The 13,500-nt window shown below is 49.9% G+C and overlaps 1 protein-coding gene across 2 annotated transcripts; it reads right to left on the bottom strand.

Annotated features, from left to right (window-relative positions):
• On the bottom strand, nucleotides 1-7,703 carry Cox19 (cytochrome c oxidase assembly factor COX19). Of its 2 annotated transcripts, XM_076840027.1 has the most exons (4): nucleotides 7,556-7,703; nucleotides 5,797-5,912; nucleotides 699-821; nucleotides 1-454 (listed from the first exon to the last, which is right to left on the bottom strand). In XM_076840027.1, exons 1-3 carry the CDS (start codon nucleotides 7,635-7,637, stop codon nucleotides 741-743), a joined length of 279 nt encoding a protein of 92 aa, XP_076696142.1. In that variant the 5' UTR covers nucleotides 7,638-7,703; the 3' UTR covers nucleotides 1-454; nucleotides 699-740. The 2 variants fall into 2 exon arrangements, with proteins under 2 accessions (XP_076696142.1, XP_076696141.1); XM_076840026.1 differs by having other exon boundaries at nucleotides 1-821.
• Nucleotides 7,704-13,500: the final 5,797 nt, after the last annotated feature.

The raw sequence follows: 13,500 nt of genomic DNA, 5'->3' as shown, positions 1-13,500 counted from the left end.
TAACTACAAATGAAATGTTTTTATTATTTATAGTCTCACTACAAATGGATTGATATTTTATCTTTCAGCAGTACAATAAATTACTGAAATTAAATGTCTAGTTTGTAATATACCCTAATACTAACTAGAAAACAAAACTTTGGTTATGAAGATACTTGGTGCAAGGCATAAACAAAAAAATCAAGAAGCCAAATATGTCAAAAAGCCAAATTATTTCTCACTTCCTATTTTGTATTCTAGTTTTATTGGGGGAAAAAAAGGAGATGCACTGGCATGCCTGTGCAGGAGCACAAAACAGGACGACGCCTTGCCAAGAAAGTCATTTCCCGACAGAATGTGTGTGTCAGGGACTGGAATCTGCACACTTGGTGCATCAGTAAGGAGCGCTACCCAGAGCACTGCAGCATGAGGGTGGCATTCCGCAGGTCGTCTCTACCAGGAGCTTCCTGGGACCCTGTGATGCACAAGATTTAAAGATAAAAGCATCTTATAAAAGGTAAATGAGGCTTTAAAAGAAACAGAAATTTTTGAACATGATTTGGGGTGCTCCAGGAGACAGGTGAGTCCTCCACAAGTCATCCCCACAAGCGAGGCACCTCCGCCTGGCTGTAGGTGATGCGCTGCAAAGCATCCTGCAGGTCTGCTGCTGAGGACCACGCAGACAGGTGAGGGCCGCGAGCAGAAGGGCCTGTGCTCACCTCAGAGCGCCTCTTGGACGCAGCCCACTGGTCATCTTCTCATTAAGATTTTTTTTTTGCCTCTGATTTTCCATCTATCAAGTCACCAAATCCCAGTTTCTCCAGTGGTTCCTGTGCCATCAACTGCCTAAAAGAAAAAACAGGAAGTTGTCAGGTGCAAGAGCAAGGTCCACCCAGGCCCGCCACACACTGCTCTGTCACAACAGCCATTCCCGGGGGCTCCTGGGACCTCATTCTATGTCTTAGGGACAGAGCAGTATTGTCTAATAGGCCCCTCTGCCTGTGCCCTCCCTAGAGGGTGGTGCCCACCCAAAGCCTCCATGTCTCCTTTCAGACACTCTGAGGGCCTCTGTGGCCTGCCTTCCTGGGGGAAGCATGGACCACCTCACAATTCAAAGGAGGAAGCTGTTGAGGGTATGGACAGAGCTTTGCCATCAACAGGTGTCCACAAAGGTGTGTGAAGCCCCCAAGGGAGGGGATGAACCAGGGCTGAGGAGCCCAGCTCCAGAGCCACAGCACTCTGGGACAGACATGTGCAGGTGTAGGACCTCTTCACACCTGGCCTCCAGGTCACCATGAAGGCATATCTGATGAGGCAGGAGGACAGAACACACTACTTAATAATTTATTAGCTTTAAAATATTTAATATGTGAAGTGTGGGCTCTATTTTGCTCCTCTCAGGCCTACACAGTCAGGAACTGGCCCCACCAGCAAGAGACCAATCTACTAGACCCATCTGTCAGTCCCCAGGCAGCCAGCACCCTCCCTATAACCACTGGGTGTCAGCCTCCTCCTGTGCTGGTAGAAACCCAAACTAAAGTCAACGCCCAACACTGAGCACTGTGCAGCCCTTGCTGGGCCTCCCACCTCCCCCTGCCTTGAGGAGGCTCTCAGAGGGCAGAGGAGAAGGGCTCAGAATGGAGCGGAGGGAGGGCTCAGAGAGCAGGGAGTAGGGAGGGGCTCAGAGCACAGGGGGAGAAAACACCTCAAGGACTGTGTAAGTCTCTCCTGGTGCCGCACCTGTGCTTTTCATATTTGAAAAATCAAAGGTGTTTTTGCCCCTAAAAGTATTAAAGTGTTAAAACTTGCCCATTGAGCAGGACAGCAAGAAGTAAAGCCAGGTGTCTGTTTCCATCAGAGCCTCGCCCCACGAACTAGTAGTGGCACCAGGCCAACAAAACCTGGGCCCACCCCTTTCATTCAAGATGTCCTCAGAACTGCATGTTCCCATTTAGTACAATTCTATAACATGGAATTCACAAGCTATTTCTAGACTCCATGTTAGGCAAACAATAACAAATTTTCACTACATCTTGGTAAACAATACATCTGGCCAACAGCTCTTCACACCCACCTATTAGACTTTGCTTGGCCAATAGAATAATGACCCCCAAAGATGTGCACATGTCAATTACTGAAGCCTGGAGAATGCTACCTCACCTGGAGAAGGGGAATCCGGCTGCTAATCATCAGGTTTTGAGATGAGAGTATCTTGTGTTATGTAGGTGGATGCATCGAATCACCTGGAGAACCATTCCTGGCTTTGCCCAGAAAGGAAATGGCAAAAGGATCAGAGATGCACCACAGCTGGCTGAGGATGGAGGAAGGGGCTCCAAGCCCAGGAATACAAGTGATTCTAGTAGCTGGACAGGGCAGGAGCCTCCAGCAGGAACCAGTCCTGCTGGCACCTTGACTCCAGAGCCAGAGACTCACGCCAGACTTCAACCTACACAACTTGGGACCACAGGTGGTTCCGGCCGCCTGCCCATGGTGTCTGTTTCAGGGACCACCCGAAGCAAGTGTAGCGGTGCTTGCCCTGCTGCTGCCACTGATGTTCAAGGAGGAAGAAGGAGCAAGGAGGAAAGACCACGAGCCAGACGGGCCACAGTTCAAGAGATGCCCCCAGTCCTCATGGAAGCCAGCCCCACGGCTTTCAGCAAGTCCTATGGCTAGAAGAATGGTTTCAGAGCTCTCTTTAGCCTAAGTGAACCAGCCACAAATTTTTCCCATTTCCTAGTCATTGTTTAAGGACTGAGTCACTCAGATACCCACCAAGAATCACTCTGGAATCTTCATAAAAAGCAAAATTAGTCCTATTTATACCAGTGCCATCATTTCACAGGTATTTGACTTCATGATTCATTGCAGTGGAATATTTATAGATTTCTTGTTCTTTTTAAAGCTGTTTTAGTTGTAGATGGACACATAACTTTATTTATTTAATTTTATGTGATGCTGAGGATTGAAACCAGTGCCTCACATGTGCAAGGCAAGCACTCCACCACTGAGCCACAACCCCAGCCCCATACTTCTTGTTCTTGAGGGTAATAATGGCAGCAACACTGACAGTCCCTGAGTCATACCAAGTGCTCCTTCACTTTCCAGGCCGGAGGCTCCATGGTCCCACCACAGGGTGGATGGTAAGAGTAAAGATGCTCCATCAGTTCACGTATATGACCCTGATGTCCCTAAGACAGGACCTGAGCTTTTAAATTACTATAGAAGTTTGAGATCTTAGATTATTATGTATTAGTCTTCGCCAATGTAACCCCAATTTTGACATTTTTTTCTATGAGAAAATATGGTCCTCCAAGACAGGTACCTACTTTTCCCTCATGCTGAAACAGTCCAAGCATGAGAACTTTAAAAACTCTACTGAGGACCATTTTCTGAAAAGATGCATGTGAAAGTAAGTAGAGGTAAAAGAGGGTTTGGGATTTTACCACAGAAAAAAGGAAGAAAATAAATGGTTAAAAGTGTGGGTGTGTGTGTGCGTGCACACACGAATGCTCATGTTTTACATGGGCCAGCAGCAGGTGTGTGAGATCCTGACCTGAGTCTGGGTAGGCCAACCTTGACTGTCTTTTATGTTTGATGATTTTCATGAACAACCAAGCAGCCACAATTCTCCAGTCGAAATAACTCAGCAAAACAAAACATACACAGCTGCACACTTGTCTCAATGTCACCTGGCCAGTCAGTGAAGCCACTGAAAGTTGTGGCACCATGTCCTTTCTCCTGCTATCCTCACTGGCTGCATCCAAGCAGCACTGAGTGCAGCACAGGTGCAGATGTGGGCAGCTGCCTGCAGCTCAGCCCAGGACACACAGGGAAAGTGAGACTCCCTCTTCCCAGGCCTGCCTGGTAGCCTTCATCAGGGAGGCCAGACACCTTTCCGGCTCCCTCATCCACATATCCTCTGAAGAAACTCCAGGTAGGAGCAGCTGTGGCCTGGGCCTAGCTCCGTGGACAGCCCATGGAATGCTCATCTTATTTGCTAACTTTCTCCAGCATATCTAGACCTGCTTACACCCCAGGCACAGGCAGAGATCATTCTTCTCGAAAGCTTGTCAGCACCAAGAAGAAATTCTCAGTTCCAGCCTCTTTTTTCTTTTTTTTTTTTGTGAGAGAATTTTAATATTTATTTTTTAGTTATTGGCGGATACAACATCTTTGTTTGTATGTGGTGCTGAGGATCGAACCCGGGCCGCACGCATGCCAGGCGAGCGCGCCACCGCTTGAGCCACATCCCCAGCCCCAGTTCCAGCCTCTTAAAGATCTATCAGCTTAAGATATTCAAAGATGTGGTTTCCAACCCATGTGCAATTTAGAGGTGGCAGGAACTGGATTTAGTATGGCCCTTGGACATTCAAGTCCCTGTGAGCCCAAGAAACACCTATGAAGTCAGGACAAGGGCCTCACAGGAGGTCCACACTGCCAAAGCCCATCACCCTTACAGTCCCAAAGGTCCACACTGAAGGCACACATCTGAACCTTGAGGAAGTGTTCAAAGTTTGTTGCTCAAACTGAAAAAAGGGCTTAAGTGGACCACTGACGTCAAACTGTGAAGCCAGAATTAGACAGCAGTCAGTATAGACAGGTAAATCAAGTCAGATCATATCACGGAGGACAATTTTAAGTGAATCTGGGAAGAAGGAGACTGTCCCCTGAGGGATTGAAATGTTAATTCTTGACAGCCCTTTCTCCACCCTTATCAAGAACCTGCCCCTGCTCTAACCAAGGTAACCTGTCCCAGGAATTGCCCCTCCCTACAGAGAACTATAAGGTTATTAATTAATGTGTCCAGGACTGCTCCATCCTGCCCTTCCCCCTTCAGTCCACCTGTTTCCTACCTTTGGGCCATCCCACCCAGCATTCCAGGGCCTAGTCACACACACAGGAAGGAGAGAGATAAGGGAAAGAGCAGGAGAACTAAGGGAGCCTAAGACCTTAAAAAGGCAGAACAACCTCGCTTCTGGGGATACCAGGATACCAGCTGCGGCCCCCTTCTCTGTCCTGAGAGAAGTCTATGTTACCCCTTTGTGAATAAACCCTGTTTTCTATGCTTGTCTCAGCGTACTTCTCTAATGTTCAAACTTCAACATGTGAGGGAGCAGAACTCGTCACCCATAACTGGCGGTATCACCTGTCTGAACATTGAATTCCTTAGGGAGCTGACTGTGGCCTCAAAAAAGCAAAAATGAAAACTCCCACCACGATCATATAATTATATGTTACATGTTTTGACACATTAAGGATTAAAATAGCTCTTATTTTAAGTAAAACTTCACAGGTCATAGTTAGAAATGTTTTGTTTTTGTTTAAAAGTGAACGCTGGTGAATTCTGGTTAAGATAGAAGAATCATCCATCTTTCATCATTTTTTCAATAGTCTATTGTCTTCCTGTCACATTCCAAACAGCTTTAAGTGGAACAAAATGACACAGTGCATATTTTTATAGTCTGAGAATGTGAAAGAAATAAACTGTGTACCCGTACAATCTTCAAATCTTTTGACTCAGCATTTTATGATGTACGACTTGGAAACCTTAATGACAGGTCAGTAGCACCCAAGTTTGGAAAGAAAATGCTCTGAGGAATGCAATCACGGGTAACGCTGGCACTCAAGAAACGGTTCCCAGGATTGCCAAACAGCTTCTAGTACAATCTCATCTGATAAGCTTCAATTACACCAGCAAACGCCCCACAGTTCTGAAATACACAAGTTGAACCCCCGGGCTGAATAATGGCTTTTTAGGGGGGGAAAACAGCTTTGGCTGGAGAAGTGGGAGTAGAAGTCATAATAGTGAGCTTGTACTTGCCTTTCCATTCTGCACTCTAAATATTCTTTTGATTCATTTCTGCACAAAGCATTTTCAAAATGATTGTCACGGAGACACTTCATGAATTTCTCTTTAAAGCTTTTACATTCACCTAGAAGGATAAGGAAAATGTCTTCTTTTCACAGTGAAAACATGAGTTGCCAACACAGCAGCCTTAGAGTGGCATCACTGTCCTTTTCAAAACTTGTTTCCCTCATAGGGACCAGCGGGCGTGAGGCCCTGGGCTACATCCCCAGCACAGGGAAAACAAAAACAAACCTTGATTTCAGAAACATGGAAAATGACACTCAAAAGACAAAACCAAGTGCAGTAAAATGTTAAGGGCAGAATCAAGATAGTGGGACAGGGGAGTTTATGGTAAGAGTTTTTTAACTTCACTGTGTTTTGGAAAAATTCACAACAAAATATTTGGGAAGAAACAATAATCTAAGACTGAGGCTGTGGCACAGTGGTAGCGCACTTGCCTGGCTTGTGGGAGGCACTGGGTTCGATTCTTAGCACTACATACAAATAAATAAAATAAAGGTCTATCAACAATATATATATATATATATATATATATATATATATATATATATATATTTTTTTTTTTTTTTTTTTTAAAGAAAGAAAGAAACAAGAATCTAGGCCGGGCTTGGTGGCACAGGCCTATAGTTCCAGTAGCTCTGGAGGCTAAGACAAGAGGATCACAACTTCAGTGCCAACTCAGCAAAAGTGAGCACTAAGCAACTCAGTGAGACCTTGTCTCTAAATAAAATACAAAATAGGGCTGGGGATGTAGCTCAGTGGTTGGGTGCCCTCTGAGTTCAAGCCCCAGTAACCCCCCACCAAAAAAATAAAAATAAAAATAACTGGCACTTTTACCACTAATAACAGTTGTTCATGTTCTGGCACCACACTTTTGAGTAAAAGCAAGAGGAAGATCAAAATTGAATACTGTCTGGGGGCTGGGGCTGTAGGGGGCTGGTGCTGTAGCTCAGTGGCAGAGCACGTGCCTTGCAAGTGTGAGGCACTGGGTTCGATCCTCAGCACCACATAAAAATAAAGGCATTGTGTTGTGTCCATTTACACCAAAAAAAAAAAAAAAAAATTAAAAAGCTAAAAAGAGATATATATATATATATATATATATATATATATATATATATATATATATATAAAAGAACTGAATCCTGTTTCGCGGAGTCGGTGTACTATCCCTGTCACATTAGAGCCATAGTCCCAGTAAGCTCTCACCAGGAGAGTCCAGGCCCCCACGGGGACCTTCAGTTCACGGGGTCCCTCAGCCTGTTTCCCAGTCAGTCCCCAAAGAGGATCAGGGCAGGTTCAGTCCAACAGCCTGGGACGGGCCTGGAGCACTGCTGGCTATGGGAATCATACGCAGGATCCCAGACACTGAAGCCCGGAACACCAGCCCTGAGCTGACCAGCACTAGCTGACCAGGACTCCGGACCACCCTCTGGCCCAGCCTCTCCCCTCGACCTGCCCCTAGGACCCGCCCCTCCCTCAGGACCCGCCCCAAGACCCTCCCCTTCTAGTACCCGCCCCCTCCTCAGACCCTCCCCCTAGGACACCGGTCTCAGATAGGATCCTCCCAGGGTCCTCCCCTCGGACCCACCCCGCTCCTAGGACCCTCCTCTCCCTCGGACCCTCCCCTCCCCTAGGCTCCGCCCCTGGGACCCGCCCGTACACTCGCGAGCCGGGGTGATGCCGCCCGCCGACTCCCACCCTCACCAAAGTGATCCAGAGGGAAGCTTCCCTTGTCCGGTGGCCGCGGCTGGAAGCTCTTGGCCCCGAAGTTCATGGCGGTCGACATGACGGCGGTGCCGGGTTTCAGCGAGCGGGATGGGCGGCGTGCGCAGGGCTGCCGGCCGAGTACCGAGCAAGCCTCTGGGAGCGCCGAGCGCTCGAGCCCCGAGTTCGCCCCGCCCCTCAGCAAGGCCCCTCCCCGATCACGCTCCAGGGGCAAGGGCCCGACCCGCGGCAAGGACCTGGCCACGCCCCAGGGACAAGGCCCCAGGTCCAGCTTCTCCTTCCAGCCTCTTTCCCTCAACTCCGGAAGCTCCAGCAGAACCCTGGGCGGCTGCCTGTCGCGTTCCAGTCCTTTTTCCCATCTGAGCAGAGGGCCTAATCATGGCAAGAAATGCATCACACGAGGGAGTGTGCATTAGCTTCCTGCCATAACACGGTACAACACACAGAGGCTTAAAAGTCAGGAGTTTTCTGTGGTTCAGGAGGCCAGAAGTCTGAGATCAAACGTGGGCTGGGTTGTCCCTTCTGCCGGCTCTAGGGAGACGGCATTGCACCCAGGCATTGGGGTGTGCTGCCAACTCTTGGTGTTCCTTGGCTGGTAGAAGTAGCACCCTCCCCTGCCCCCACTTATTTGGCCTTCTCTCTGGGTGTCTCTGTGTCCAGATTGCCTCTTTATAAGGATACCTGCTAATGTTGGGTTAGAGACCATCCTAATGACTTCATCTTAACTAAATATATCTGCAACAACCCAATTTAAAAAAAAAAATTGACATTCTTAGGTATTGGGGGCTAGAAATATTGGGGGAATATTCTGTTGGAACAAAAGTGAAGCCTCTGGCACTTGCATATAACAATTGTTGTAGAAACAATAACAAGAGAGAAAAGGGCTTTGGAGGCCTTGGTGCTCACCTGCAGAGCCTTTACCCATCTCTGTACCTGGGGACCACCTATCCTCTGCATGTCAACGTTCCTCAGCTGCATGATGAAGGAGATAGATTACTGGCCACTCCAGATTCTGCCTGAGCTGCAACTTCCAACCTTCTCCCATCCCACCCATTAACAATGACTGCACACCAACCACATGCCAGGCCTGGCAGGAAGCAGCACAGAGCTCACAGCTGGCCCCTCTGGATGAGCTTTCTTACCCCAGTGCTCTGAAGGGACACAACATCACAGCTGCTTCTACTGTTGGATGGAGATGCCGACTTCAGCAGCTTCCCAGAGGGGTTGCAGAGAGGTGCCCGGCCAGCAAACCCTGAGCTTGCCCCTCTTTTAGCTTGACTGGGGCACCTCTCTGGAGCCTTCCAGCATTCCGCTTGCTGTTCCCTGCACACCTTCCCCCAACACACACCACTGGACTCCTGTGTTCCAGTCTGGATTCACCTCTTTGCCCAGAGACAACCCTGAATGTTCGTGAACATCCAGCAGAGGAGACCTCATTGCAAGGACCCAGGGAAGTCCCACGCTTTAGGAAGCCCATTTCAGTTGCCAGAGGCTCTGGGGCTCTGAGCCCACTTAAAACTACAAAAGGAAAAATTGCACCTTGTTCTTGTCACATAAACAACCATTTTACATGACTGAAACCAGGGACTGCACACTGGGTTATTCATTAATAAGGTTCCAGGGCTGCGAACAATAGAAGCTTTTATTACCCAGCAAATAGCCCTTTCCACTTGACTAGATCACACCACTTAGCAGTAAAGGACAGCCCCCTCCCCTGAGGTTGCCACAGCCTCTGTCTGGCAGCACTGAGGAACTAGGGACTAGCAGAGGCCAGCTTTTAATTGACTGTCTCCTCGAAAATGATTATTGCTTTATATGAGATCTTTAACTGGTAGAGATTTTTATTTGCAGTTCACAGAGAGGAAAAGTGGGGAAAGAGCTAACCTTTCTGAACTCTATTGTGTTATTTTCACACAAGGCACTTTTCACACGAGATCCCCAGCAACTAGACCAATACCTGGCACAGATAGGTGTTCAATCAATCATTTTGAGTGAATATAGTTAGGATGATGTTACCCTTGTCACCTCACACAGAGAGAGAATGAACTTAAAGGGGTCAAATCCTTCCTTTAATGCTACAGAGTCAAAGGAGGCTGAGGCAGGAGGATCACAAGTTTGAGGCCAGACTGGGGAACTTAGTGAGACTCTGTCCCAAACTAAAATTTGGAAAAGGACTGGGGGTGTAGCTTGGTGGTACAGTGCCCCTGGGTTCAACCCCCAGCCCTGCAAAACAAACAAAAAGATTATGGAGCCAGCGTGTGGATTACCTACTTCTTTGTAACATGTGGCCCCAAATTTAATGATAGGAAATAGCAACAATTTGCTTTGCTCAGGAACTTGCAGTCTGGGCAGGTCTTGGTGGAGACAGCACCACATGGTATCAGCTGGAATGGACTACTGCAGAAGGTGCATTCTGGCTGCTGATGAGTGGGCACAGGTCGTTGGGTGGGAGTGTGACCATGCTTCTGTGGATGTTGGCTCCCTCCACCTGAGCTGCTTGGGCCTCCTTACAGCATGGCGGCTGGGCCTGAGAGCAAGCAGTCCAGAGAAATAGGTGGAAACTGCGTCTCTTTTGTGATCTAGCTTTGGCAGCCCTGCAGGTCTGCTTCCATCATGGTCAGAAGTGCCCTCCAGATTCAAGGGCAGGGAAACCCAGGCCCCTTCTCTTCATGGGAGGAAGGCAAACTTGTATTATATGGAGGCTGTGTGGTTGGGAGCACCTGTGTGGCCATCTTTGGACGCTGCCATCGCCATGGCTAGCAAGTGGAGGGAATGAGCTTGAAACCCATTCTGTCTGACTCCTGACCCCTGTGGTAAACCCACCAGCCCCACCTCTGATGGCAGGGCCAGTTGTGGCCTGAGCCTTCATTCAACCAGGCCATGGTACAACTCAAGATTGGGATCTGATGGTCCTGATCAAGTCTGATCAGAACAATCCGCAGTCAGTATGGGGAATGTCTGCTGAAATCAAAAAGGAAAATCCCTCTGGCCTAGCGATGCCATTGCAAGCTGACACTGCAGCATCCCAGCAGGTGTGCACAGAGGAGCTGCACCCATGTTCTATCAGGACGTTGTCTGATGGCCCAAGGCTGAACTTAGAATGCTGGCACCTGCCATGCCCTAGACCAGGCAACCGTGAGAGGAAGCCCTGTCTTGTCAGGGTGCACAGTCATGCTAAAAATACAAAATGGCAAGCAACAAATGGAGGGAGGCAGGGGACACACAGGGCTTGAAGGGTTTGGGGGATGATGGGATGTTCACTGTCTTGGCATTGCTGATGGCTTCATGGGTGTGGACATGTGTCATTCAGACTGTATGCTTTAAACACACGGTCCTTGTTTGTTAATAAAACTATTTTTTTTAAAAAAGGCACAAATGAGACCAGGTGCCACTGTGTCTCTGGAAGGGTACATGGGAGAGGAGGTGCAAGTGGGGCAGAAGCAAGTGGCCCAGGGGGAGGGACTTCATGAAAGGAAGCCTGTGGTCCTGACTGCCTGGGGTGTGCATACTGCAAATTAAATGAACAAGAGACACACGGATATGTGCATACTTAGGGGAGCCTCTGAATGTTCCAGCAGGTTGAATTGTGGCCTCTCCCCACGAAACATGTTCCCCTTATCTGGAAATGGGGTCTTTGCAGGAGTAACTGAGGTGAGGATCCCCAAATGAGGTCATCTTGGTATTAGGGTGGACTCTAAACCCAAAGTCAAGTGTCAGACAGAAAAAGAGAAGACGCAGGGAGGAGGCATGGGAGAGGAGGCGGAGCTGAGGGAGGCATGCATGAGCCCCAGGTGTCATGAGCCCCAGGCACAGTGGCACAAGGCTGTAATCCCAGTGGCTTGGGAGGCTGAAGCAGGAGGATCACAAATTCAAGCCTAGCCTCAGCAAAAGTGAGGCACTTAGCAACTCAGGGAGACCCTGTCTGTAAATAAAATACAAAATAGGGCTGGGGATGGGGCTCACTGGTCGAGTGCCCCTGAGTTCAATCCCCAGTACTTAAAAAAAAACAAAAAAAACAAAAAACAAAAAACAGGTTGTCCCGTAGAACCTCCACAAGGAGCCACCCTACAGGTGCTGGACCTCAGACTCCTGGCCCTGGAACTGCAGAGTAAACTGCTCTGATTCATTGCTGCGGTGGCTACAGGAGGTTTCCCAGCCGTGAGTGTGGGGCTTGTGCTTTCCCGGGGGTCCCTGGCACTGAGCTCCCTGAAAGTTTTTTCCTGACCTGCTCTGGACCTTCCCTGCTCTCTTCACCCCACCTCAAGCTCAGGTCGGAGGTGTCTGCGAGTTGGGCCATCCCAGTTCAGCAGCTGCAGCCCAGACGCCACATCCTCTCCAAAGCATCCCCTGGCCTTCTTGCCTTCACGGTGTTGCCACCAGCCCTAGAGGCATTTTTGGTAGCAAACTCTTACATGACCATAGTCCACAGGGCTGTGAGAGCCTAGTGGAACTTTGGGGTCCCTATGCCAATTTCTGTAGCCCTAGCTCCTGGTAGAAACTGGCACATAACAGGCACTCAATAAGTACTTCTTAGCTTGGCTTGGTGGCGCATGCCTGTAATCCCAGCAGCTTGGGAGGCTGAGGCAGGAGGATTGCAAGTTCAAATTCAGCCTCAGCAAATTAGCAAGACCCTGTCTCAAAATAGAAAATAAAAAGTGCTGGGGATGTGGCTCAGTGTTTGAGGGCTCTGGGTTCCATTCCTTGTACCAAAAAAAAAAAAAAAAAAAAAAAAAAAGTGCTTCTTGAATTAAAAGGACTTCCCTGGGCAGATAGGACTCCCCAGCATGGACACCCTATAGTGACCTTGGTACCAGGGGCTCAGCAGAATGCCCCAGAGATCCAGAGGATGGGACAAACATCTCTCACTGTGCAGGGGATGGAGGTGGTGAGTGCCCCGTCTCAGGAGGTGTGCCACCAAGGCTGGGACTTTCCTTTCACAGCCTATCAAAGGGGGACAATACCTGAGAGGGTAAGGGCCTTGGCTGCCACGGCTCTGTGGTTTGTGCAGGGCGTGGATGACACTCTGGGAGATGGGCCTCATGAAGGGGCCCCTGCTGGCAGCGACAGGGCTGCCTCGTGTCAGGGCAGGCGGTGTGAAGCAGGCCCAGCCACTTCTGGTGCCAAGAGCCACCCGCCCCTCCCAGCTCACTCCCAAAGCAGCGCCTCCTCTCCAGGCTCTGCCACCAGGGTTTAGCGGAAAAGATTGGGGCACCTATCACAGTGCTGCCTGCAGGGTGGCCCTCTGGGTGAACTGCATCCTCTGCCCCATCCCTCAGTGTCACCCCTGCAGAACCCCCACAGGAACAGGCTGCGGTGGGAGGAGCAGCCCCGGCATGAATCTGAGGCTCCGAAGGCCCTGGCATTTGAGGCCCCTCGTGGGTGGTCCCCAGGGGCTGCACACTGTCAGCCCTTCCTGGACATTGATAGGAGACAGATGGTGTCAGAAGACACCCAGGAACCTGCCTCTCCCCAGGGTCCTGCTGAGGGAAACTCAGAGCTGGGGGCGGTCGGGGGTGGATCCTCCCCTCAGAGGCAGGGCCCAGGCCCTGGAGCCCTGTGAGCCCCATTCTGATGGGGAGACCAAGGCAGGGCTGGCAGCCCCCGAGGCAGGGATAGAACAGCCCCAGTGCCTGGACCCTGGGGCAAGTTCTTGGGGTGTAGAGATCTTGGATGCCTGATCCCAGACAGTCCCATGGCCTCCTGGGCTCCCAGCCACCCCTGGGCCCCTGTCACACACTCAACCCGCATTCCACGCAGCTGTAGCTTTAAGCCTCCTGCTGGGGCTGTCCCCTGCAAACTGCTTGTTCCACATTCTCGGGGTGGTGGGGCGGGTGGGGTGCTGGCACGCCCTCTGGGAGGGAGGCTATAAGGCACGGGCAGATGGGGCCCAGAGGGGAACTGGGGCCCTGCCTCCCGCTGTCCGC

The sequence above is a fragment of the Callospermophilus lateralis genome, chromosome 19 (genome assembly GCF_048772815.1).
Source record: "Callospermophilus lateralis isolate mCalLat2 chromosome 19, mCalLat2.hap1, whole genome shotgun sequence".
Lineage (NCBI taxonomy): Eukaryota > Metazoa > Chordata > Mammalia > Rodentia > Sciuridae > Callospermophilus > Callospermophilus lateralis.
Note: the sequence above shows the minus strand (reverse complement) of the source record. Positions and strands in the feature narration are given on the sequence as shown.